This window comes from Astatotilapia calliptera, chromosome 18 (assembly GCF_900246225.1).
Source record: "Astatotilapia calliptera chromosome 18, fAstCal1.2, whole genome shotgun sequence".
In the NCBI taxonomy this organism is placed as follows: Eukaryota; Metazoa; Chordata; class Actinopteri; order Cichliformes; family Cichlidae; genus Astatotilapia; species Astatotilapia calliptera.
The window spans coordinates 21,600,201-21,627,974 of NC_039319.1; the positions used below are offsets into that span (position 1 = coordinate 21,600,201).

General features: G+C 39.8%; 1 protein-coding gene across 6 annotated transcripts; it reads left to right on the top strand.

The window, feature by feature from the left end:
• The first annotated feature begins 950 nt into the window (after positions 1 to 950).
• tcf3a (transcription factor 3a) lies at positions 951 to 26,417 on the top strand. 6 transcript variants are annotated; one of them, XM_026149104.1, is made up of 20 exons: positions 953 to 1,833; positions 5,200 to 5,299; positions 5,705 to 5,777; positions 12,269 to 12,342; positions 12,863 to 12,938; positions 13,615 to 13,655; positions 13,776 to 13,911; positions 14,290 to 14,339; positions 15,682 to 15,781; positions 16,181 to 16,317; positions 16,440 to 16,590; positions 16,731 to 16,789; positions 16,917 to 16,995; positions 19,678 to 19,754; positions 19,860 to 20,030; positions 20,166 to 20,277; positions 20,421 to 20,550; positions 22,342 to 22,583; positions 23,012 to 23,158; positions 23,969 to 26,417. In XM_026149104.1, exons 2-19 carry the CDS (start codon positions 5,246 to 5,248, stop codon positions 23,149 to 23,151), a joined length of 1,902 nt encoding a protein of 633 aa, XP_026004889.1. In that variant the 5' UTR covers positions 953 to 1,833; positions 5,200 to 5,245; the 3' UTR covers positions 23,152 to 23,158; positions 23,969 to 26,417. The 6 variants fall into 6 exon arrangements, with proteins under 6 accessions (XP_026004892.1, XP_026004889.1, XP_026004890.1 ...); XM_026149105.1 differs by lacking the exon at positions 953 to 1,833 and adding an exon at positions 1,860 to 2,926; XM_026149101.1 differs by lacking the exon at positions 953 to 1,833 and adding an exon at positions 4,846 to 4,973.
• Positions 26,418 to 27,774: the final 1,357 nt, after the last annotated feature.

The window sequence follows — 27,774 nt, forward strand, 5'->3', positions numbered from 1 at the left end:
TTGATGTGCTCTCACTGACTGAGCGCTCACGCTGCAAAAAAAGCTAGAACTGGGTTTATGCCCTTTCTGCATTTACCCATCTAAGTGCATGTGTCTTTAACAAAGCAGTTCTGAGCGTGGATGGTCATTTCCTTTGGGCAAGTAAACAATTTGGTTGTAATTTTTGGGGGATTTTTTGCAACACTGAAAAGAAATATTAGGTCTACTGAAAACCTCATGTTGCCTTGACTGTGTATTTAAAAGACAGCAACATAACCAGTCCCATGGATAATCACATACAGGTGTGTGCTTGAGTTGCATGCGTGCAGGGCATGGTGTGTGTGTGTGTGTGTGTGTGTGTGTGTGTGTGTGTGTGTGTGTGTGTGTGTGTGTGTGTGTGTGTGTGTGTGTGTGTGTGTGAGAGAGAGAGAGAGAGACCACAAAGTGGATGGATGAGTTTTCTCGTAAAGGCCAGCACAGATGTTTCTTGGGGTTTTTTTTTTTTATTTCCCCCTCAAACCGGTTGAGGTTTTCTCTAGAAAGTCGCAAAACAAGTTGTGTTTACATACCCACCAAGGTACAACTGATGAAAAACACCAGCCAGGCTATTTTAGTGAGTTAGACACTGGCCCATGCTATCAACTTGTAATTTCTGTTTGACAAAAGGAAGTAGCCATGCCATTCCTTTTCCCCTGCAACTTCTGAACTTGACATGCAGGAACATTTTAGTTAGTTTGTTTTTTTTATATATCACTGAAAATTAAGTAAAACTATCGTACCTTAAAAAAATTTCAATATTCTCATAGGTATCATAAGGTAATCTGTATACAGATTACTGTACATATGCACGTGCTTTTTCTCACTTCCTGCGCTATAACACCTTTACCCAAACTGACGTTGACAATGCTATTTTATATTTAATATTTTCACACATATGTGATAAGTGCAATTAATTAATGGAAAGGTCACCCCGCAGTTTAGCGTCTTAGGCCACGAATTCAAACAGCATGGCCAATTAAGACAAACTTTATTATATTCTCACCCATGTTTACCTTTAGAGAGGATGGACTCCCTCAACTGTTTGACACTTGGGATCATTTTTCGTAGCTCGGGCGCTATTTGAGAACAAAATTAAAATGCAGGGAAGCCCATAGGCAAAATGAGACAGCCCCTGAAGTCGATATTGAAACATATTTGGACGGCCCACATGCCAATCAAAATTTCCTCGCATCCTATTGGTCCTCCCCCCGATATTATCGTTCCATCTTCTGCTCGTCTAGTCTGTTAGGCTTTCCGCTGTCCCCATCCGCCAGTACACATAGACCCCCTCCAAATTGGTACTCAGATCCTTTTCTGTTTCGTTCGCAGCTACGAAAAGGTGACATTTTGCGGTGTGTACAACCAACGCTGCATCAGTACACAACAACGCTACTGAAGCGTGCTTGGCTCGATTTTTTTCCCTTTTTAGCTGAAATCGGACACCGCTGATGTTATAGCGTCAGTGTCCTCCCGCAGGCTGCGCTGCGGAGTGATATTCCATTGGAACCGACAATGTGGAGGGTGTTAAAATGTCTACTTGGAAAATGAAATGGTTACAGTTTCTTTAACACTGAAGAAACCGAGTAACACAAGAGTTATGGTTCGTGGGACACACTTGTGTTCAGCTTCGTGACAAAAAAGACAGCGAGTCGAGGCGACAGAGGAGCGCTTCATATTCTCTTTCCTCATCTTCATCAAGCCACAGTCCGGACCACGGGGAAAGGATCCTATCCCTAACTTTGTTTTTTTTTTCCTCCTCTTTTTGTACTCCAGCCGCTAATTTCTCTGTGTTGGATGTCACATTGTTAAATTCAGGTAAATGCGTGCTAATATACATTCATAACAAGCAAATGCATTTCAAACAGAAGTGGTTCCTCACGTTGTTAGCGGAGTAATAACCAAGTTTTTAGCGCATCGTTGAAGTTGTGCTGTGAGTGCCACAGCCGGGAAAAGCGGGGTCCTTGTTTTTTTCGGCCCGAGCGAACTTGCACTGTTATTAGTAAGTGCCAGGGGCTTGTGTGGGCTGAAAAAGACTTCTTTGTTCACTTCAAAGAGCTATAACGTTAACGCACATTAGCATATGACCAGACTGAGTGAGCTCCTCCGGGATTTTGTTGTCTGTACTGGTAGTGTGAGGTGTTTATGGACGCGAACATTCGCCGTGAAGCGTTAACGCAGACAGGCGGTGTTGGCTGCTTTTCTCTACTTGTGGGAAATGCTAAACATTTCCAGCGCTTAGTGAAATGAATTTTATACATTTATTTTAAGTTTTATTAATTTATCCAGGGGCACGTTTATAAACCACAAAATTACGTATGTAAAAATACCCCAGTAAAAAAAAAAAAAAGTATTACTTGGGTATTATTCATCCCCCCTTCAGCCTCTCAACCGTTAACCACAGCAAAGAAGCAGCGATAAGGTCGCCAAACGCTTTAGTTTCTCTTCCCCACTTATTTTTTAACCCCCCGATATTATTTTATAGCGTTTTTACATTACTTATTGTTTTATTTAAGTTTCTACCATTCATCTGAAACTTTATGAAAGAGGGGGGGGCGAGTCTTTGTGTGCATCAGTGTCTCATTCTGCTGCTCGACGTCAGGGCAGGCAACAGGTTTTTAAGTCCTTTTAAACGGCCCGCAGGATTTTTAACCGAGCGATGAGCCGCCGATGGCTCTCTTGTGAAGCCAGGTTTCACCACTTGCATTGCTATTTCTGCCGTAAAACTTTTTTTCTTGACACCTAAATGGGCAGGCCAAAGGTGGGGGTGCTCAAGACAAGCGTATGCAACTTCCATTTGTTAGGAGGGGCTGAGCACTTATCCCCCATTTTGACCTCAGCTCACTGAGAGAAAATGCTAGATTATATACTGTCAACGCATTGTTCCTGAACCAACAGTTTCTCCCTACTGGTAAGTCATAATGCTGTTGTGTCAGTATTTATCCGGCCTTTCACCATTGTTAGATTTAGTGTGCGCGTCTTGACTTCGGGGTAAAGTAGGTTTTATTGGCTTTATTGTTAATATCTATTGTTGACAAAGTACTAGGGTAACTCGCAGTATTTCCAAGTCTGCTGTAATGGATATGACAGTGGTATTCAAATTACTGATATTTTAATGGGTTGGGCAGTGCAGTTGTAGTTGCCATGCATAACTAAAATTAACTGGCTTTCCCCCTTTCTGGTGTATAGTGTTTAGAATAAAAGCCAATCTTCAGTCGTGGCATTGAAATGTTTTTGTTGGGTTTTTTTTGAAAAAAGATCAATCATAATGAAAAATATATTACAAATTATATTAAAGGCCGGCAAGTGTACATCCCACCCTAGCCTTATTGTTGTTGTTGTTTTTTGTTGCTAATTTTAGTATTTACTTATCCTGTTGCTGTCTTCACTCAGTGCACTATGAAAATAACCAAAACATACAGGTTTATTGCTAAATAAAAGAAACGAAAAACATTTTGAGGCACACCAAGGAGGTCTGGGCATCTCTCTGAAGGAAAATCATCAGTACTGTGATTAAAATATAGATATGTATTTTTAATTTTAATAACTTAAAAAAAATTAGGTTTATTTTTTATAATCCAGGGGAAGGAAAAACAACAGAAAAATGCACTTTCTGTTAAGTAAGGTGGTATCAACTTTAGATGAACACCATTGGATTATGTGCCTAGTCACCCCCCACGGCCCATTTTAAACCAGGAAAAACCCTGACATGTAACACTCCCAGTAGATTGTAGACATAAGGACAGCCTCCCAGTGGTTGTCATTTGAAAATTCCTGAAGTTTATTCAGTATTACACTGTGCAGATATTTCAGTGTTCTGTTTGCAGTATGTACTTTTCACATAACCTGTTATTAGTGTTGGCAAATAAGGACCCAAAATTCTACTGTTGCTGGGTCTAATAAATTAATTACCTGCTCTTTTAATTTTACAAAATATCTTCAGGTTGCTTTTAGGTACAAATGGGTACGTTGGTACAAAATATTTTAAAGTGGCAAGTTTTAAAACTTGAAAATGTCTTTATGTCAGTCATATTGCCGCCAATCGTTTTTAAAGATTGCTAAAGGCTGGTTATTTGTGTTTGTTGTAGCCATACTTTACTTTTGCTTACCGCTAATGATCTCTGAGTCGACTCTGAATTTAATCGACATCTCTGACGCAAAATCAAGATGTGATTTCCTCCAGGTGGCATTTCTTCTTCTTCTATTTTTCTTTCTTCTTTTTGTTTGTGACTTTGTCCACAGTGTGTAGAAATGATTCTTCTCAAGGTGTTTTCCCCACTCAGACTGCATTTGCTTTGATATAGGCTGGTACTGTTTAGGACTCCAAAATAGTGTGTTACCACTTTGTAAATTTTAGTGAAAACAAAACTTAAAACATGTTGGGTTTTGAGGTTGGAGGGAGGAGTTTGAGTTTAGTGCCTGACTGACAACAAGTGCAGTGTGGCCTGTGGCCAACCATGGTCACTCATGTTAGATGTGGCCTACTAAGTTAAGATTTTCATAACTTGGTCAGTATCTCGCCTGCTTTATGGCATTTGAATGGTAAAAATATAGAGCAGAGGAATTTGCAGCTTATGTATATCTACCGTTGCACTATGCTGTTTAATTGACTTCCCTCAGTGCTTTTACGATGCCTGCATTACTACAGTGTGAGAAATCTATTTCATATGGACATTGTAGTGCAGATCCATATATCTGAATTTTTGTAATGTTACTTTATTTTTTTAGAGAGAGAAAAAGAGGTTTTGATCAGCCTCAGCCATTTTTACACACACACACACACACACACACACACACACACACACATCATTTCTGCTGATTGAGATTACATTTTATTTAAAATCCTAACATTTTTTTTTGTGTCTGTATTTCTCAGCTTTTTAATTGGGGAATAACATGTCATCCTTACCATTAGGAGTGATGAATGGCACGGTGAAAATGACACCGTATTTATACAGGTGAACGAGCTAAATGATCAAATTTCCTGGAAATCTGAGCTGAGTGTAATAAGCAGTAAATATGTTTGTCTGGTTACTATATTCATATAAGTAACGTTTTTATAATTTGACCATTTCACCTCCATTTTTGGATTAGATATATTGCAGAAGGCACCAGTTGTCAGAACAGTTAACCATCTAACAAAGAGGCAAAATAAACTTACACGCTCCTTACCTTTGCTTGTAGTCGCTTGCTGAGACTGAAAAGCCCAAGTGAAGAGCAGCAGCAGAGAATGGCTGCAGTGGAAACAGACAAGGAGCTCAGCGACTTGCTGGATTTTACCGCGGTAAGATTTCTCCAGAGATTGCTTGAACTTGTTGAGTGAGCATCTCATACAATTCATCATATTCTCACAGATGGCAGATTTTAACTTTCATAACAGATTTTGAACACTTGTCAAGTAGATTGAAGTATGTATGGCATTCATGTTTGAGCAGGAATTGAAGGACTGCAGCGGGTACATGAGAAGGTTTTATATGAGACTCTTGTTGTCTGTTTAATTTGTGGTGTTAGTCAGGCAAAGCTGCATTGTGGAGATTGCTTTATGCCTGTCATACCTGCTGGTTAAACAGGATAAGATAAAGGATAGGGTAGTATAAATTATTATCTAACTATCCTTCCCACAAATGAGGAGGGAAAGTCTTACACTGAAATCCAGTGGTTTGTTTACAGTGTCGTTCCTCTCTTTCAGATGTTTGAGCTTCCAGTTTCAAATGGCAAAAACCGGCCAACAACTCTCAACAGCCCTAAATTTGGAGGTTCAGGTAAGAAAGAAATCTTTTAGACATTTGTTTTATCTCTGAGCCTTATGTTTCAGGTCAAATTTCCTTTAAAGACATAATGATATAAATGCCAATACTGAACAACCGATACCCTTCTCATCTTTTCTCTCAGCTAAAGGTAGTGAGAAATATTGGGTTTTTTTTTGTTATTATCTGAACCAGTGAGGGGCTTTTTCCAGTTTCAGTATCCGACCTTCGCACACTCTGTGTTTTGAATTAAAATAGAATAGGAGACAGTTCCTTCTCACCTTTGCTTCTTATAAACGGTTTTTCGATCAGACTTTTTGAGAGAACTTCAGGAACAATTGTCATCTTATTTTACATTATGCAGAACAAGCATCATCTTCCTTACACTTCCTCATCCTCACCTTCTCAGCTGTTGCCATTCAATCACGTAAGGACAAAGGCAGAGGGTGGGGGTGGTGGAAGCAGCCCAATTAATCTCCTGTGCTTACTCTGTGAAAAAGTGTATTCCCTTGTCCTACAATCTTGCACCCTACTTTTTTTCTCCACATTTTCACTTAGATCTATTATCTGTCCCAATCAGCAACCCCACCAGGCGGACACTTGCAGTCAACATTAAGGCGCATGTGTTGCTTGCAGTGTAAAAAAAGAGCCTCAGAGATGCCTATGACATTGCTTTGAACATTTATCTGTATGTGTATTTCCTACAGTAGGCCTGCCTGGGTTATACTTCATCAAGTTGATTGATAAGGAACAGCAGTTGTCATTCAGTATGAGTGGGCAAACAATCAGTGTCATAGATGGAGCTAAGGCAGTTGTTAACTTGTGGGCCAGAACTAAAGAGGAGATATAACTGGATTCATTTTCATTACACCCTGACATTAGTTTGTTTTTACTTTTGCTTTGCTTCACTCTTAAAAGCCTAGCAAAACCAGCGTATCTACAAGGTTGCACATCAGTGTTGGCTTAAAAGCAGATACAGCAAGGTGACAAACTTTAGCAATTTAAAGACAAGATTTCAAGTTGATCATAGTGATTCTTGGCATGACAAACAGGGTTAACTCAATATCCTTTGCTTACACTGGTTGAACTTGTGAGACGCTATCAAAGGGTTACTGATGTATATTTGGGGCACAGTGTTATGTTCTTTCTGCTGTTAAATCATGTATGATCTATACTGTTCTTTGAATTAGAAAATGTTAGGTAGTTAGCTTAGTGTGGCATCAAATTTAGAAGAAAGAGGGAAACATTGTTCCAAAGTTTAAAAGTACACCTTTGAAAGCTTAAAAATTTGATCAAATCTTGTCAGTCTAAGAGAGTGTGACTTCTGGAGAAGGTGTGTGTGTGTGTGTGTGTGTGTGCACGCGTGCGTGCGTGTTTTTTTTTTTTTTTTTTTTCTTCTTCTTCTTTGTACGAGGAAATGACTTCCTGAAGTCGTGTCATGTCAGTGATGTTACGAGGTCTGCCACCATCAGCCTAGCCACAGAGACCTATACTAAACCGACCATGTTTCTGCAACAGGCCAAAATACTGTTGCGCAGATTGATTGTTTTCTCTAATCAGGAAATGAGACACATTCTTTGTTGTTGTTTGTGTATCTCAGTGTGTTAAAAGATCCTTGCATTTCATTTTTAGAATGAAAGCTTTGTTTCCTACATTGTTTTCTTTCTTTTTTTTAATGTAGTACTAAATTGTACTGTTTTCTGACTTTTGGGGATTAGGGATGGGTACCGAAACCTAGTAGTAAACAGGCAGCAGTGCTAAACAATTAAGACCTTAATACTGACAAATGTCAGTTTTCTTTTCTGTACTGGAGAAATCATGTCATATGCTATTCCTAATTCAGAAGAAAGCTGTTCTGCGCAAAGAGCAGTGGCAGCACTGGGTACCAAACACACAAGTTCAGCAAGTACCACGTTCAGTGGGGGACATGAACAGTCTATGGAAACATGGTCTAAATGCATCACATGAGGAATGCATGGTTTTCATCTGCCTGGCTCTTTGTTCATCTCTCAGTGACCCATGCATGTAGTGTTTGGTTTCATGGTTTAATGATTAACAGCAGGCAGCTGATTGGGTGTTTCTGAATTCGGTCTGATATAATCATGTCATCACTTGTCATTCTGATAGTCACGGTTTCGTTTTCAGAGCACTTAGAGCTTAAGCAGATTCAGTGATAAGATCCATGATTTGTACAGTTGAGATAAGAAAATAAAACTCCAAAACAAAAAAGGTACTGTTAAAACACTCGGCCAATAAGCAGTATCATTAGTAGTAGTGCTGTTTAAAACCTAATAGTACAACTAAATATGATTTCTTTTGCAACCCAGCTTACCTTTCACTCGTTTTTTTTCTCAGTGTACTTTCATTTTTTTGGTTGCTGGAAACTGAGAATCCTAAAATATATTTTTAAACTTTGGAGAGAAATGCAGAAGAGAAGGAGGTAAAAAAAATTTGCATGAAATGTTTCATTTTTCAAACGTGTTCGTGATTCTCAGATACTGAAAGTCACAAGTTAAATCCATCCATCTGCCAGTACATTTTCTTACCCACTTAACCAACTTGGAGGCTATTCCAGGTGCCACAGGGTGGGAAGCAGATTTGATCTTTAACATTTTAATCCCTGGCACATATTGCTGTTAAAATTGTTTAAAAAACCCCCCAAAACATCACCTGGTTTCAGGTCCTGGTTTAATGTAAAGTTTTAATGTAAAAGCACTATATGGTAGTAGGATAGGGTGGATTGTGTTGTGTTTGAGAGGTTGTCGGTAACTCACAGCTTAAAAACAGTCAGAGCTTTGCTATTGTACATTGTTCAGTATTTCATTAACAGTGTTCACTCTCTTGAGATTTATCTGACATCATGCTTTGTGTCTGTGTGACTCACTTTGCAGAGGGAAGGAAGAAGTTGTGTAGACAAATGGCGCACTCAGTTATAGGTGCCTGGGGCAGTGTTCCTGTAAAAACGAAGACATGTCTGCAAGTTTGGTCAATGTATGTGCCTGGGTTTTGCTCATGAAGCCTATGACTCAGGCTGGCTGTCTGTTTCCAGTGTCTTTCTTCCTGTGTAATTATAGACTAGCCATGCTTAAAGGGGCGTTGCATGCTGGGAGGAGAAGTGCATTGGGGTTCTCCAGAGACTTTGTCTGATGTTACTCACCCTTCTCTTCGTTTTCTCTTTCCAGTTGTGGTAATTTGTCTGAATAGCGCGCTACTCATTATTTTCTCACGAGTGTAGCACTTCAAATGGCGTTAGCGGAAATGTGGTCTGTAGAGAGCTATATAATTTTGTCCTTTTTTTTAAATTTTTTTTTATTTAATTCGTAGCCACACAATTGCTCAAAATCCTGTGGATGTTTATGTATGATGAGGTTTCTTGCAGTGTTGGCAGTTGGCAGTTTGTTAAAGCACTCTAAATTTTCCTATAGAGCTGGATGAGCATAATTTCCGAAAAGGAGGATGTAGATGAGTAACACATTACAAAAAAATGATTTGTCAGAAACATGAAGGCCCTGTTGGAGGTAGTGAGGAGGAGAATAGAAATACATCCAGTATGTGCTTTTGTCAGAGAGAGGGTCACATTCTGTGGTTTTGACAGATTTAAACAGGGTTATGACTGTTGAATTCCTTTAAATATAGAGTAAGTACACATATTTATCTGTCCATATGAAATGACACAAGAATCCTGCATGAAAACAAGATGATATACTTTTGAGAAAATGACCAGACATCACAGTTTTTCTGAATCAGATTAATTTCATTCATTTTTATTGCATTGATAGTAAGATTCTTTTGAAATGGTAGTAGTTCAGAAAGGGTAGGTTCTGTTATAACGATCTAATAAGTAATGTCACTATTTTAATTACTTCATCAAAGCAGTGCAACAGATTTGATTACTTTTTAAATAACTTTTCTAAAATGTTTAATTGGGGGACTGATTCTGGTTTTTAGTAAGTTATATTAACTTACATAATTAAATTATGTAATGCCCTGTAAATATCAGGTCACAAACCTTTTACTTACTATATAGTGGCAAAAATCAGGACAGGTGTGTGTTTTGCATAATATGCTGAGGTTGGAGAAAACCATTGGGAAGCAGCAGCGTAGCAAGAACAAAAATCAAGCTGTTTTGAAAAGGTAACATTTCTTCTTCTTCTTTTCTTTTCTAATAAAAAAGGTGCATTTATATAAGTTTTAATTTATTAATTGATTTTTTTCATTGATTTTTTTTTTTTTTTTTTTACTTTTGACTCTTGCTGTTAAATTTGCTTTTACCATCAATTACAACATGAGTTAATCCCAGTAAGTGCCTTGAAGAAGGACAGCTACCTTATACAGGTCTTCTAAAATGACAGGATTTCTAGATGTTTCTGCAAATCAGACCCCATGAGAGGTTTTAGTTTTCTTGCTAGAAGGTCTTCTAGCACAGTCTAAATCACAGGTTCTCCACATGGATTTTGTTGAACATATGGTCACATGATCCTAAATGTTTGTGGGGTTTTGTTTTGTTTTTGCTGCAGAGATGTGTAGAAATATTAGTATGTACGTTACATAGAGAGAGTGTGAAATGAGCGTTGCCTCCTGTTTAGTTGCAGCATTTATGGACAAACATGGCAACAGTGACAGTGTAAATGAATACTTTCAAAAGCACAGCACTAATTAACCTCACCCGTCACAACGCAGTGGGGTTGATTAGAGCCTTAACAATAACAAAAACATGAAATATACATCGAGTTAAATTGGATATCAAAGTTTGATGAAAGTGTAAACAAATTAAAAAGAACATAACGATATGAGAGAGTTCATTACAGCAGCTAAAAGTTAAACACAACTTATAACCATGTAGCTTAATTAAAACACAGTTATATATAGTTGATGAAATACAATTTGACAAAGCAAATGTAAAATGTCAACTTGCACAAATAGCTGAATAAGTGGCTGAGTATATTCACAGTCCAGGAAATCTGTTTTCAAAATCAGTTCGCAGCTGTTCTTTGTCTGCCAAGCAGTTTTTGGGTTAACAAAATAAGCTGAACCTCTGAGTTACACAGTGGGTCCAGTGAATTTTATTTAAATTGTGTCACTATCAATCACTCTTTTGCCTAAATTAGTAAGAGTAGGAAAGCATGGACAACACATTAAAGTAGTTTTGTTTTTTTGTTTTTTGTTAAAGCAATGCGGTGGTGTGGAAAAACAGACCACTTGGTAAATAATACCATCGATTTAAAAAAAAAAAAAAAAAAAAAGATTGTAGATTTACCATTACAAATCAGGTTTCTCTATCTTCTACGTTGCTATTTCTATTCCTGTCGAAGAAGAGAAGGTGCCACATATTAATGTCCTGCTAATTAGCGAGATAGTTGTGTTATGGTGCGTGATTCTGAATGTGCAGTATTCATGTCGATCGGTCAAATAAAGCAGCTGAAATACTCCACTGCTCTGTAAACCCACATTTCATTCTAATATGCTAAATCCGTGAAGTGGAAATTTGATTCTTTAAATAGTTGGTGTATTTATTTCATTTTTTAAAAATATTTTCAGAAATGCACTTGTTATCCATAACAGTGTAAAATAGAAAACACTGAATTGAAGCCTTTTCTTCTCTCTATTGTGGGCACTGATGATTTACAGCAATAGTAATTCTTTTACACATTTTCTTTATCATCTTTGATTGACATGAAGAGTGACAGCCAGCCATAGAGAGGGGACAAGACATTTTCTCCTTCATCTCCTATTCTGCTGCTGCTGTTTGTATAGATCACAGTTGTCACAGCAATCTAGCAGCTCTCGGCAAAGTGGACCCATCACTCTGCCGTACTGCTGATCCTGTCATGATTCTAGCCCCCCTCTCCCCCCCTCCACTTTTTAATTAGACAACAAAACAAAAATATGAATATTCATAGACCTGTGCTTCATTAATATGCACAATTATGCAAATCAGTATGCAATTAAGCTTCAGCTTCCCCCCCAGAGATGCCGTGTTGCGGTACGAGAGGAGATTGAGAGCAAGGGGACAGGCAGGAATTTCTGCTTCACCAATCCTTAAAATCACCCCTTTCAAACACATTCACCTCTTTGAACGCTGAGGTGCTCCGGCCAGGGATGACTTGTGCAATTTGTGCGAGATTGAGACCTTGAGTCTGTGTTAAGACGAAGGTGTAGGCCAAGTGTGTGAGAATAGATGAGCTATGAATGACTGTTGCCATGGAAAATGTAAAAGAGTGGAGTGGGAGAATGAAGAATGTTGAGGATGATTCTGGGAGCCTCACACTGGGTGTTAATTATTCAAACTTCCTACAGCTCATATCCACGCTATGTGACAGCACTGTCACTATGCTGTCTCTGTGTGAGCTGCGAAGTGAAGCTCCTCGGCGGAGGTTACTTCGAGCTGCCTGAAAAACTTGTATCAAAGCAAGTTCGCCAAGTTAGACATTTCTTTGCAAAGTGACACTGTAAACCTGTGACAAGAATTTAGTGGCTAATGGCTAACCCAGTGCTTTGTCTTGCAGGTATAGATGAGAGGAATGGGTCCAGTCCCTGGGGAACAGGGGAACAAAACAGTCCATCTTTCAACCAGGGAAGGGTATGGCTCATTTTCACTTATTGCATTAAGAAAAAAAAATAAACCCTTAATGTTACAGCCCAGGTTCCTGCCATTCTCAATAATGTGAACAGCCTAAATTAATTTAATTTAAACGATGTCAGAACTGATCTGTAAAGTCCAGCATGGTGTTGCATATTAATTCTGAAGCTTTTTATGACTTTTTTTCACACCTTATAAAAGGTCAGTACAACAGTACTGGAGTGCTCTACAGTGCTGTAGAACTGTATTCAGGGTTTCTAGCATTGAAGTTGTTAAGCTTGAGGGTAGCAGTAGACTCATAAGCTGCATCAGCTTTTATCTGAGATTGAAAAAATAAACAAAAATTCTCAAATCTTTAGGCCCAGCAAGGGGTCTTTCTTAGGCCCATGAGCTGGGAGCTTGAAATACTTTCGCAGAATACTCTACTTTTATCTGCAGGAGTTTATTTTCTTACATGGTAGCTTTGGTCTTTATTTATTTGTGTTTCTATTCCTAATACCTTTTGTTTTCTTTCCCTCAGGGTTATGGAGAAGAAGGCCTTTACAGTGAACAAGAGGCCATGGCTTCTGCTCCCATATTTGAATCAGGGATCGTTGGTAAGGACTTGTTAACTAAACTGAATAAGGCATTGAAGCGTGGACACCACAACTTTCACATTGTCCATTTTACAAACCAAAGAGAGTCGGGGAAGTGTGAGGCAAATGTTGATGAAGATTATAATCGTACTTAATTATGGAAGAACACTGACTGAAAAACACAAGTCTATATGAATGGGTAGTGTGACTGAATCAGAACGAGGAGTTGTTTGGGGGACAGAGCAGCTATTCTTAGGTTGGACACTAACATATCAGTTTAAGGCAAAAGGTTTTTAATGGATGAAGTGTGAGTAGGGTAGTGGGGAGTATGTGGAGGAAGGGTTTCTTTGTGTGCAGTTTGTGTGTTCAGTGTGGGAGGGGTGCGGAGTGTAAAGGGCACCCATGCACAAACAAGGCTGTCCCTTGGGATTACATTGGCCTATAGCTCCCCTCTGTTAACTGGCAAAGGAGGGGGGTGTTTGTGAGCACAATTGCCCCAGAAGCATTTATAATGGGCCAATTTGTCTTTTTTCTTTTTGCTGTCCGCGGCCATAAATACCGCAAGTCTTCATATATACTCACATAATGGGAGGTACCCAAATAGAGAAAAGGGGATAGACAGTTTGTAATTTAACATAAAAATACCCTCTACATTTTTAGAACCTTAACCTGATTTCATGTAATTTCCCCTCAACAGGGAAGGCAGAACAAGGACCATACTCGTCACTTGGAATGCAGGTAAATAAATTTGAATGGTGCTTCATCCCCATTCGCTGAAGCTTCTTTTCACAAATTTTGACTCTTGGTCAGTTTTCTTACTTTCTTTTTAATTTACGTCTCATATTTTGCACTCTGTAGCCGGGCTTCATGACCAGTGAGATACCCATACCCAGTCCTGATGCCCTCTCTCCATCTGGCACAAAGCCAAACTCTCAGTTTTATCCCTCCTATACAGGGAGCAACCCTCGCAGGAGACCCTCACAGGACCCCATAGGTAAGGGTGCAAATTATTATTTCAGGCAGGGTGTTGAACACTTAGAAACCGAATCTTCTGTCACATTTATCGTCTTGTTCTGATCTATTTTAAGGTTGTGTGTACAATCACTTCTCCTGTTGAGGTTTTTAAAAAGTGTCTGAAAAATCTCACTTCTTCTTAGTGAGAGAAAATGAAAATCCTGAGCTCCCAGGGAAGAAAATTGGTCAATAACATCACCTTCATTATCTTTAGATTAGACATTAATGAGCAGTAACAAATGCAGATTGATGGATCAATTCGGCAGGAAGAATCTTTGATTGTATAGTTACTGGTACAATAAGGTCTTTTTGTGTAAGCTGGCTGATATGATTTCCCCTCCTGTCTGCCTCCCCACAGAATCGCAGGCAAAAAAGATCAGGAAGGTGCCCCCTGGCCTGCCCTCCTCTGTGAGTACTTCATCCATACTTCAGCCCCATACTGTATCTTGCATTCACTCCATGCGAGCCCAGGTTTTAATGCTTTACGCCCTTTTTCACATTCCATTTGGCATCTGAAGCCGCTCCTTGGCTTGCAGAGCAGTGTAAAAGCTGCAGTACAGGACTTCCAGCTCTTACAGCTGCGCATCTGCACCACCAAGTAAAAAAGGAATCGGGAAAAAGCCACTCATTCACCCAGTCCCTCATTTGCAGTATGTATTTATAGTGTGTTGTATTTGTAGGCCCTTTACTTTATGACCACATTTCTTTCCCGCTGCCAAGTATACTCGTTAGATCACAGAAGAGAATTCATACTGGGGTTTGATGCTTCTTACTCCTCCTCATTTTTTTCCCTCCCACTCTCCCTCTCTGGGCACCCTATTTCCTCATTTTCTCTACCCTCCACCCCACCCCACGCCAGCTCTCTCTCTCCTTCCCCCTCCACCGCCATCACCCGCAAACAACAGCCCTCCCCTTTCTTTCTCCCTCCCTCCCCCTTCCCTCTATCCCAGCTGCCAGAGAAGTTGGCCGCCATCCAGGATACGGCAGATGGTTCAGTAATTAGGAGTGCATCTCTCCGTTCCCTCTTCTCCTCTCCCCACTTTTTTCTCTCCCTTTTCTCTGTGTAATCAAATTATAGAAGAAAACTTCAGTCCATTTGGATTTGAGACTTTCAGACACAGTTTGATACTTGAATTTACAAAGAATGGCCTTGATTGAGAAAGTTTAGGTGCCATCATAAACGTATCAAATCCAGCTAAAGCTTCCATTATATGGTCACATCGTCCCATCCTGTCTGTAAACTATTCTCAGCATGTTTCTGTTTAACAGGTTAATATGTAAAAATGGTGGACAGGGCCCATAAAAGTGCTGGCATGATTCATTCAGTACACACTACCGCTCTGTGCTCATGCCTGTAAAAATGTTGTAATCCTCTGTTTATTCAATTTAAGTAGTAAAACCAGATAGAAAATAATAGATTCTAACCTTGGATTGAACCCATACTTTTAAGGCCTGTAATCAGGTACCTACTGCATATGTTATTTTAGTTTTGATGTTTCAAATACCCCAGAAGCAGTTATTTTTAAGAACATAGTTTTGCTTATCTACAGAATTATGTTCAGAGAATTTTCCAGATGAAGTTTGAGCAAACCCACTTGTGTGTTTTAAGTGTTTTAAGACAAATGTAAATTAAGTTACTGCATGCCATGCTTGCAACAAGTCATCATATAATTTAGCAGTTACTTAGCTTTATCACACTGAGCATTCAAGGACTGAGCTGTTTTTGTTTTGTTTTTGTTTTTTTTGGTAGGTTTATACATCAGCCTCAGGGGAGGATTTTAACAGAGACAATGCTTGCTACACAGGCTCCAAGACAGGAAACGTCTACCCACCACCATTCTTCATGCAAGGTCAGTTGAAACAACATGTTTTGAAATCCCCCCCCCCCCCCCCCCCTTTTTTTTTTCTTTGTGTTGAGTTGAAAAGTTCAGCCTGACTTAAACACTTTCATAAGGTTTTTGTGAACTGAGAGGTGAATCGCTCACCTATGTAGAAAACAAATATCCTTTATTTTCCTTCATAGCTTTTACAGCAGAAATTAGTTGTCTGTAGATGCTGTCACTGTATGCCAGTAAACATGCTGTGGTGCCGGGGTGTTGAATGGTGCATCACGGTTGAATGAAGTGATCACAGTAATGTGACATGTCTCATATGTAGCCTTCATTGTCCTTTTATCTCTTGTGGCTGGTTTTCTCTCGGCCTTCTTGCTTCCCCCCCCCCCCCCCACTCTGCTGGATGTCCCCTGACAGAAGGCCTCCACCCGCCCTCCGACCCATGGGGCTCTGCCGGGTCGATGGTTCAGCCTGGTTATTCTGCCATGCTGGGCAACTCCCCCCATCTGAGCCAGCATGGTCCCTTTACTGCCATCAACCCCCAAGACAGACTGGTAAGCTCTGCAGTCACACTTAGGTTTGTTGATGAGGTCAACAACACACATTAAGACAAATGCATCATTAGGAGCTTCTGTCTGCTTTTCTTTTTAAATGGTTTTGTGTGTTTGCTTTCAAGAAACGGCAGCCACTGCCCCTCTCTCCTCAAAATTACCCCCTGCATGCCAGTGAAGTGAGCGGGGCTCATCCTTCTGGCTTCCACTCTGGCTCCAGCAGCTTTGGAGTCCCCAGCCACACCCCCCCCATCACTGGCAGCGAAACCATTATGGGTAAATCCTTTAATGTGTGCTCCTTTATTTTATTTTATTTTTGAAAAATGCTGGTGTTGTCCTAATTTAAATTATCTGCTATCCTAATTGATGATTATTACTCCGCCCCCCCCCCCCCCCCCCCCCCCCCCTCCATTTAGCAAATCGGGGTGCGATACCCAGAAGTTCAGGTGATGAGATTGGAAAAGCTTTGGCATCTGTAAGTAACAATATATTATAATCACATAGTTTTAAATATTAAACATGATTGCTCTGTTTCATAATACATATAAATTGTTATATTGCATTTCATTAAATAAAAAAACAAAACAAAATTCTGTGTCCAGATCTATCCTTCAGACCCAAACAGCAACGCTTTCCCTCCGTCCCCTTCAACCCCCTCTGGCTCTCCTCAGGCTTTATCAGGTAAGTCAGTGACTGTAGTCCTTTAATCCTGAGGCCTCAAGGTCAGCTGGGCCTCAGCTGGCTGTTTTGTAGCTTTGTTTGTTCAAACCATGTATTTGTTCTTTCCTGTGCTACTCCGCAAGGCCATGATACATACTTTGAAAAACCTGTTGTTTTCACTATGGCGATGCATGAACAGTTTAAAGTGACAGTGCAGCTCCATCTGTTGGGTTAACATGGAAGTAATGCATGTTGTTCAAGCCTTTAATTTTGTGTAAAAAGGGATGTTAACTTTCTTATGTTAAGTTAAGCCATGAACTGTTTCAGTGCCATCAATAGATTCCAATACTTCTCATTTCTTACATTACATGGAAAACTAAAAAGCTACCTTGGATATATCTTGTGACCGGCTGGACTTTTTTAATGTGGAGTACTGTTGATTACCAGTTCAAGTTAGAAACATAGATGGGAGTAATCTTAGTTCATGAACTTTTGCCATGTGTCATTGAGTTCATGAAGGCCTTTTTCTTGCATTGGCACTGTACAAACATAGAACTGAGATAAGTTTGGCATCCAAGATTATCTTGACATTTAGGTCATCAGATTTGGCTGCACGTTGGTAGTAAGGAATGGTTCAGTTATTCACCAAGCACTTAACACTACTTTTTTCATATTTTATTAAACCCTTGCTGTAAATGCAGGTGTTTCTGCCACAAACAGGGATATTTTCTCTAGACGTACTGTAACTGGGGTGATATAACTACCCCATTCACAGCTTAACCTTCACTTGATCTTTCTCACACACATACACCAGCCAAATATAGCTTATGAGAGAGGAAGGGAAAATACCGTAAAAATAAAAAGAGGGTGGGTCGCTTCCTTATTTGTATATGCGTTCAGTCCATGCATGAGCTCATCACCACCTAATTCATCAACACTTCTGTTGAATTAAGAAACAAAGTAATAAAAGTGATGCGTATTAGATTATATTGGACAGAGAAATTTCTTTGAAAATTTTAATAAGTTTATACTCAATATCATTCCATATCTATTGTATCTATATCTTCACATTTACTTGATGTCTCTTTCACATTACAGCAGTTTCACGTGTTGAGTTTCAGAAAATTACAGCCCGGTTTTTCTCAGTTTCTCAGCAGTTGATGGTTGGCCACACATGACAATGAACATGATTGGTCCACTTACAGTGAAGGCAGTGAGTCTGTGTTACCTTATTCACTAGAAATGTCTGCATTTCTTTTTGAATTTTGGCCATTTAAACATACATTGCACTTAAATGACTAATAATAACCATGGTGAACTGCGATCTGTTAATGGCCATTACACTTAAGAGACGATATTACACATGAGCCATGTTGTTAAAATTAACAACTGTTTGAACAGTGAGTTCAGATCGTGCTTGTTGTTTGTTCAGCAGTCTGACGTTATGGAGGCGGAAAAAGGTGGGGATGGTGGCTTTTGCATTCCTAGTGGGTAGCAGTTCATGTTATGGATCAATGTTTTAGCTAATAGTGCTTTTTGGGACTAGTTGTCAAATTAAACTATGTAACTTGCAAATTGGTTCTACAGTATAGATGTGAGTATAATGCAATAAAATGTAAACATCAAATGAGTTACAATTGCATTTACATTAGACAAGTAAAAAATTTCCTCTTGGGAATAACCCAAAACAACTTTAGTGGGCAAAAATGAAAAATCTAACAACAAAAGTAGTTTAAGTGGCACACAACCTAACATATGAAATGCAATCTTAAGTATGCATGTTATTTCCACTTGGCCACTGTCACATGAAAGTGACGTTAACAGAACTTCAATTTTGGACCTATGGGTCTGTTCCTTTCTGCATGTCTGCGTCAAGGCTCGTTGTGGAGAACAAATACTAGAATATTTAAAAGCCTGATTAACGACATTCACCGTGATGATAAACACAGTTGGAGAAGGTAAAGAAGATGCTAAACAAGTTGACTTTGATAATTTAGCTTTGAGTCACTAAACACGTGCTAAACAAAATCAAACGTATGTATTGTGCAAAAATCTCTTTGTATATGATGCTTTGCATCTAGGTTGTTGAAGCATCTTGCGAACTTGCCACAGTTATACTGCAGATTTAAGCTGCGTCTTCAGTCGCATACTGGCTCAGTGGTGTTGAAATCGGGGCTGTGTAGGGGCGTATCAGGACTTCCTGTTCTTGTAGTTGAAGGTGGTATTTTTTATTTTTTTTTACTCTCGTTCAACGTTGTTGCGCATTGAACTCGGGAAAGATCAGCGTTAACCTTCGACTGAAAGGCCAAAGCTACAAGGAATGTGTTCAATGCGTCACTGCTATTTTCTCTTTTCTTTTTTTTTTTTGTCCTGTTTTCAGGAGTATACGAACATATTTCCTAATGTTAACAGAAAAGAGAACATAACCATCTAAGACAGGATAAAACTTTAGCATGACGACACGACTGTTTGCACAGTGATGCAAAATGTTTTCTCTACATATGAATATCTCTAAAGGTAAACCTAATAGGCCTTTATGCAAGACAAGCATAACATGTAGCTAAACATTGTATGGAGGCTGTTACTCGTTACTCACTTTAAAGTACCCCAGGTGCATCAATAATAAGAGAGAAAACTTCCCGCTGACAACTACAAATTGTAGGGCTTTTTTTTCTGAATAAACTTGTGATCTTTGTTTCTCAGGCTCTGCATCCCAGTGGACTCGATCTTCTGGTCAGGCCACACCTTCACCTAACTTTGATGGGGGAATTCAGTCTATGGTGAGTAGGTTTTTCACTCTTGATTTTTATTAGAGATTAGAGTTGTACAACCCTTTATGCCTCGTCTTGCCTCATCATTCCACTGTTCTTCTTTCTCTGTTGCAGAGTAAAATGGGGGACCACCTGGATGAAGCCATCAATGTTCTTCAGCGTCACGCCAGCGGGCCAGGGCTTGCTGAAATTCATGGCCTGCTGCAGTCGGGCTTAGGGTTACCGCCAGGCTTGTTGGTTACCGCTGGCAGTGCAGCTGGACTTCCCAGTCGCCTGCAGGGAATGGTGAGATTCATGAATAGTGTGAAAGAAAAGCTGAAGAAATTTAATATTTTAGTTTAATTCCAAAGTACATAGCGAAAGTGGTATGCCCATTTTTGCTACTGTTATGCCAGTATTAAGATTAATTTCTGTTTCAAGGTGTCTGGTCACCACGAGGACTCTGCTAGTCTGCCATCTAGTGGGGGACTTTTGCATGGGCACCATGGCTCTGCATCTGTGCCACCACTCTCTCAGCATGAAGGCTTTACAGGTGCGACTTTCTTTTCATGGTGTCTTCCTGTTTTGTACAGCATGTCTTCTAATACTACACCTCTTTTTGACTGTGTATTGTTTCTTTCATTGTTTTATAAAAATATTGTTCCTCAGTAACCTTTGTTTCTGGACTGTGTGTAGTGCTACCTGGTAACATAAATCGCCCCACTGCTGGTATCAAACAAGAGCTGAAGGACGACGATGAGAACTGCTCCATGACAGACAAGTCGGAAGATGAGAAAAAAGAAATGAAGAACCGCTCTCGAACAAGGTGCACAGAGTCTTAAACCTTATTTTATTAATGCATGTAATCCTGTTTGTTAAATCTTAGTCTGTATTGTAAATTTGACAGGGACTCAGTCTAGTTGTTACTTACTGGTAAAGCTTTTTAGCTTTAGCGATGGTGTCTTATATCAGATGTACAACAAGTGAACTGTACCCATACTGTTGTTTCCTACCTCCTCCTCTACCATGACTCCTCACTAGTCTGGATGAGGAGGATGACGATGAAGATCTACCAGTGGAGATTAAGGCTGAGCGGGAGAAAGTGCGGAGGTTGGCAAACAACGCCCGCGAACGGCTACGTGTGCGGGACATCAACGAGGCTTTTAAGGAGCTGGGCCGCATGTGTCAGCTCCATCTGAACAATGAGAAACCACAAACCAAACTGATCATACTGCAACAGGCTGTTAACATTATACTCAACCTGGAGCAGCAAGTTCGAGGTCAGTGGGTGTCCAAGGAGGAAGGAAGTGGAGGGGAAGGGCATCTTTACAAAATAAAACATCCATATGGCTTCACTTTCCAGCTTCATGTCCTACTATTCTAATATTAAAGCCATCTTGTTGGGATGGTTGTTACTCCATCCACAGTCTTAAACATACCGACTGGTTTTAAACGTTAGTCTTTATGCACCATTTCCTAAAATAGCCAATAAGAAAGGACATGTGAGTAGTAAGTCAAGCTGTCTGGTTGTTTTTAAGACAAGCCCATTCTCCAATAAATCGTAAAAGTTTAATTTTCCTGTAATACACACAGGACTGCTGTGTGTTCTGCAAAGCCTCAAAGCTAGTTGCTTGTTTCAGCGAAAGTGCTTACATGTCTGTCTGCTTCATTTTTGGACAACATTAACAACTTTTGTCTGCTCTTTTTTTGTTTTTGTTTTTTTGCTATTGTCTCATTATGCTTTTATTCACCTATTAAGTTATTTCAGCATTTTAATGTCTTTAATCTCACACAGTGTCCTTTATAGCATGCAAGCAGGGCTCTGTGCTGTGTATTAACCCGCCTTTGTAGCACTGTTTTTGTGCGTGTGTTGCTCTTTCAAGCATTTGAGTCTCTAGCTTTGCTTTACTGTTTAAAATAAAAAGGAATCGTTTCGCCAGTCATTCTCCCATCCCCTTTTATTTTCTTTACAGATGCCAACCGCGACCTATTCTTCCTCTCATTCCAATAAATACATCTCCAGCTGCTGATGTATTTAACATGACACCTTCAGTGTATCTCATTGTGTGTTTCTTCTGTGTCTTTCTGCGTAATGCATTTCGGCACAGGGTGTTGCTTCCTCTCTCTCCTTTTCTGTCTCACTTGCCATAACTTCTCTCATTCTGCTGGACAGTCACAATAATCCCCTCAACTTCCACCCTGGACCCAAATGACCGAAAGCTTTTTTTGGTGATTAGGTACCCTAAAAACACCCTAAAAACTAATGATGCTGGTCAGCTGTAGCATTTTGATCCAGTTCGGGCTTGAAGCCCCTGAGTGTTGAGTCTTCAACCTAAAAACTTAAGTGATTTTAACTCAAGCAGATTTATGTGCCCATGCGCACACACTCCTGCAGTACAGCTCCTCTGAGATCTTCATTGGACGTTTAATTGGTCTCTTTGTGGGAGTTTGCAGTCAGTGCGAAGGTCAATTTTTTCCTGGTAACAGGAAATTAGCTTTAATTTTTTTTAAAAGCAGTCTAACTGGAATTTTAGTGAGACCACCTTGCCTAGGTTCAGTGAGGGTTGTGATTTGGGTTTGTTAACCAGCCCTTCCAACCCCCCACCTGTCCTCCCAGCTGCAGCCTTGTCTCGGTGACCGATGAGAACCTGACTGCTGAGGAGAAGGACCAGAGGGAGCGTGAGCGCCGCCTTGCTAACAACGCTAGGGAGAGAGTGCGTGTTCGTGACATAAACGAAGCCTTCAGAGAGCTGGGCAGGATGTGTCAGGTCCACCTGCAGAGCGACAAGGCCCAGACCAAGTTGGTCATCCTGCAACAGGCTGTCCAGGTCATACTGGGTCTGGAGAAGCAGGTGCGAGGTAGGTCAGCCAATTCAGAACAATCTGATTCCAACAGGCAGCCAGCCATCTCTCAAACATAGCTGGACATCAGTCGCTAGGTAGTCACCCAAAAGACATTCTCTTCTGTTCCTGCTGAAAGTGTAAATTGCAGTTTTCTCTTTGCCTTTATCGCATGCGTGTTGTTTTTTGTTTTTGTTTTAAAGTGGGGGGGGAGAAAGGGAGAGCATCTGAGCAAGTAAATCCCTGCTTTTCTGCCAGACACCTGCAGCTTCTGCCATACTTTCCATTCTCACGTCTTGCTTTTCTCTTTTATATCCCTCTTCTGTAATAAACCATTTGTATGTTCATAACTCTGCTGTGTATGATCTGTAAGGATTTCTCTAAGCTTAACAAGTCCAGTTTTGTGTGTTTTTAATGAATACATCTTTTTTAAATTTTTGTTCAAGAGCGTAATTTGAACCCAAAGGCTGCCTGCCTCAAGAGGAGGGAGGAGGAGAAAGTGTCCTGTGTGGACCCCCAGATGCAGCTTAGTGGGGGTCACCCAGCTGTAGGAGGAGATGGACACAACTCTGTGAGCCATATGTAACTCTTAGGTGAGTTTGCAGACTACGTGGATGTCAAACTCATTTTACACTGTGGCCCACATACAGCTGACTTATTTGATGTGGACTGGACCGACAAAACTCCACTTTCTGTTAGTGGAAAGAAGTTTAACTACACATTCAATCCCTGAGATGTCTTAACATAAGAATAATCTGTCAGCATGACTGTTTGGGCATAAATTATAAGAGGGACATGTGTAGAAATGTGTGGCTCACTTGCTTAACGTGTCCTATAATTATAATACAGAATCTCCAAAAGTTGAATCTGTTCATCTGGACGTAGCGTTTTGTGGGAGAAACGTTTGGTCGCTCATCCAAGTGACTTCTTCAGGAGACTGAAGAAGAAAACGCTACGTCCAGATGAACAGGTTCAACTTTTGGAGATTTACTTTCCTGGATGATTGAGAATGCATCAAGACATATAAAGCAGAATCTTTGTAAATTCACAGAATTGGGGAAAAAAGGAACTTCTTTGTTATTTAGTTGTGTATCTGTTACTTAATTACTTTGATATGGTATGAATGGCCATGGTGGAGGTCTTTATCCACAGGAAAAGATGTAAAACTTGTAAAAATACATTTTTAAGTCCAAACATCTATGGCTTTCTTTATAAATATCCAAAGCCATCCAGTGGGCCAGTTTGGAGTCTTTACCAGGCTCATTTTGTCCCCCAAACCTTATGTTTGACACCCCTGACCTACAGTGAGAACATCTTGTTCTTCCGTCTTATGTGTTGTTTGTTTTCGGTGCTTATTTCAATTTGTAGAAGAAGCAATTTTTTTTTCTTCTTTTTCCTTCTAGTTCCTGTCGATTGTACAGCCCTAAGAACAAGAAGCCTTAATATTTCATAGTCATGGATCTCAGCGTGTTAATCGACTGTTGGAAAACACACGCACACACCTCATTACTGACGAAGCAGGTGGCCACATTCCTGACGATGAATCCAAGAATAACAAGCACACTGATACAAAAAGCGAAGAAGAAAGATTTATTGATCTCCACACAGAAACGCGTTGAACTGAGGGCACTGGTTTAAAGAGAGTGGAAACTGGACATAAGGACATTCTTATGATCATCGTAGTTTTGTAAGACATTTAAAAAATTTCTTTATGCTTTGGGAGCAAAACTTGTTTGGATCAAATGAAGCGTTTGGATCAATTGCTCATGAGAGCAAAGTTAGGATTTGTATTGATGGATCATTATCGCCATTCCCATCAGAAAAAAGGAGGTCTTACATTCTTCACAAGAAAAAAGGGTGGATTTATCTGTTTAATTACACCAGAAGTGGGCTTTATGCATAGTGTTGATGAAAATAATAAATATTCTCTTGACTGAATTGAAGAGGCAGCTTACACCTGCCAGTGGAAGCTGACTGTTCTTTTTGCCATGCTGGTAATCCGGGCTGTATTTCCTACATTTATTAAAGCGGCTGAGAAGGCGTCGCACACTCGCACTGGGTTCATGTTTGCTCTTTAAGTGTGGAGCCGACCTGAAAGTCCTACACATCTGTTACTGTCACTGCCATGCAAGTGGAATGGAAAGACGAGAAGAGACAAACACATGACTGTGCAGAACCCACAGTGCTGTTGAATCAAACATGCACACCGACACGCCAACCCCTGTCCGCCCGTGAGGACTTGAGCATCCTTCTCAGTTTCAGCCGCATCAGCCTGCCAGCATCCAATCGTATATAAAGATGCTGTTACAGCACGTAAACCTTACTTAACACAAGTCTCAGAACAGTTTGTGTTGTGGTATATTACATTTTGCTAGAAGACAGAAATAACTGAGTATTTAAAGGGATCATGAGTGTTACTGCCACCTTTTGGAGAATTTATTGCCACTGACTGACTTGTTTTGGTTGCTCGGTGTTTGGTGTTTTGTTTTTTCCCCCTCTCCTTCTGAACAATTGCAGAGCCTGTTATAAGGATCTTCCTTTTGTAGAACTGATTTGTCATTGTTGTTTTTTTACTCTGTATGATAGTTGTAAGAGTTTTGTTTGTATCATTTAAAATGTTTTTGTTTGTTTAAATTGTTTTGAGTGTAAGATGACCCCGTTTAGATTCCAGGAACAAAGTGAGGTGTTTGCTTTAGTGCCAGATGTGGGGGGTAAAAAAAATATTAGAAATGGCTGCAACATCACATGTTGTGACTCTAATTTTTTATTTATTTATTTTTTTTAACTCTTTGAACACAAAAACCTGTCAGGCCGTTTGTAGTTTGATTGTTCTGCTGTTTGACAGTTTCTCTTAAAATGAAATTTAATGGGTTTTTTCTTTAGCTTACCCCCTTCTTCTGCTTCCCCTGATGTCAGACTCTTTGATGAGCCTGTTGATTAGTTTCTGAGGAAGGTGCAGAAGCGGAGGTCTGCACAATCTGCAACAAAATTTGCTGTTTCATATTAATATGAAGCATAAAAAAATAAAAAAGGGTGGCCCTGGTCATTTTCCTTACCATGGGAGTTTTGATATTGGTTTCTCACCAGTGCCTGAATATGTCTCTGCTACACGGTGGATAATGTTGCATTTAAGGATTTGTAGGTTATACCTTTTTTTTCCCCCCCTTAAATAATAGAGATGTATAAAAGCATATGCACTTCAGCAAAACCAGTCAGTGTCTCAAACACCTAAATGAAGAGTCACTCTCTGTGACCAGCTTCTGTGTGTATGTCTCATGAGATGTAAGATGACTTATGTGGTCTACAACTTTGATGCTGAAAACTGTACTTCTTGTCTTTTGTGTTCAGAATTTTACTTATGATTTTGTTCTGAACTGGCATGTGCATTGATACATATGTACAGCTGTATGATATGTCCTTATCAGCTTTATCATTGCAAGCTGATACTGATTTGTAACAGTATTTGTCATTATTTCACAAAGTTGGCCTGTGGAGAAGCCCCCAAATATCATTTTCTTTGCCACTCACTCTGGTCTTTTTCCCTCCACAATAACGTGTGTGTGTGTGTGTGTGTGTGTTTGTGATGTGGTTTATTGCTACTGAACACTTTGATTTCTTTACATGAAAGATGCAGTAAATCTGTATCAAACACATGCACCTGACCCTTTCTGCCCACCACAACAGCTGACCTGCTATAGATCTGTCTTCACTCATGTTTGAGGACAACATCTATGTAGGCTATGTCCTCAAAGTGCCTCCAGTTTCCTATTTTTTATATATAAAGTAGATATTGAGAACTGTTGTGTATATAACAGTAATGTAGCAATAAATGTGCCATTTTTATTAACAAAACCTTCCCCTTTTTAGTGTCTTGGTTTTTGAATATACTGCATTACCTGGGTGAATCAGGATCTGTTTGATCTACTCAAATGTTTTCCAGCCATGTTTAAAGATGTAAAAAAAAAAATTATCTGCTGCATTTTTATACATCTTTATAAAAATCTGTTATGTCAGCTATCATTTCTGCACTTTAACATTCAGTTTATCTGCTCACACAGTTTTAAAATCAGCACATTTTCTGTCATTACAAATCCTGAATCTGTGACTGCCTGAGACGTCCACACGAACCTTCATTCTTAATGTCTCTGCAGTGCAGGCGTGTATGTGTACAGTTGGGTCCAGAATTTGTTGGATAAAGAAAATTTTTTGCACTTTTGCTTCTGTGCACCAAAATATTTAATATAATATTTAATTTTAAATGCAATGATAGCTCAAGTCCTGATTTTCAGCTGGGCTGAAGGGCTTTAATAAAACATTTGCATTAATTGTTTAGGAGTTGGAGTGCCCAATTTTAAGAGCCTCCATATTAACTGGACAACACAAAACTCGTAATGTAAGTTGTCAGGTTTTTAATGCTTGGAGTTAGTGAATATCTGCCTGAAGTCGAGTACAAATAGGCTTCACCAAATGCTGTTTCCTCCATTCCTCCAGACACTGTTAGTACTTGTTTGTTGGACTCTGACTTCTGTTTAGTCCTCAGTAACTGAAACGGATGCACTGTTGGGTTGAGGTCAAGTGACTGACTTGGCCATTGCTTTTGTAGTTTCCTTTTGGGTCATTATCTGTTTGCACTGCCCAATTAGTTTTGCAGCAATCTTTACAGTGAGTACACTTTATAATTCATCCTGCTGCTTCTATCAGCAGTCACATCATCAGTAAACACCAGTGACCCAGTATCACTGGCAACCATAGATGCCATGATGGTGCCTCCACCATTTGGGACAGATCGTGTGGTACACGTTAAACTTGGTTTCATCTTCAGTTGTCTTCTGTGGTCTTGCAGGGTTTTTTTAGTGTTGCTGAACTGACCCAGTGCATTTCTTCTTTTAAAGAACCTAATTGCTGATTTTACGTCTCCTGTTAGATTTATTTTGTTCTTTCAGTCTAATGATGGCCTCCTTCACTTCCACTGACATGTCTGTGGCCCTCGTGTTTAAAACGACAGTGAAAATCTATTGAATGCAAATTTAAATAATGCAGATTATGCAAATTTAACACTTAGAATCGGTTTCAGATATCACATCTGCATCGTTTGTTGTGAAATAAGGGAACAGGCCTCACCCACCCATGAAACTGCTCATCAGCCAATTTCCCCATTACTTTTTAACCTCTGTAAATGGGGACTTTGTATACAAATGGCTGTAATTCT

Bases quoted from the DNA above. Each gene is read 5' to 3' on its own strand.
- tcf3a (XM_026149101.1), top strand. From the start codon at position 4,912: ATGTCATCCTTACCATTAGGAGTGATGAATGGCACGGTGAAAATGACA. The intron at 12,343-12,862 runs GTATGGCTCATT...TCTTTCCCTCAG, and splicing joins CATCTTTCAACCAGGGAAGG to GGTTATGGAGAAGAAGGCCT. The intron at 12,939-13,614 runs GTAAGGACTTGT...TCCCCTCAACAG, and splicing joins ATTTGAATCAGGGATCGTTG to GGAAGGCAGAACAAGGACCA.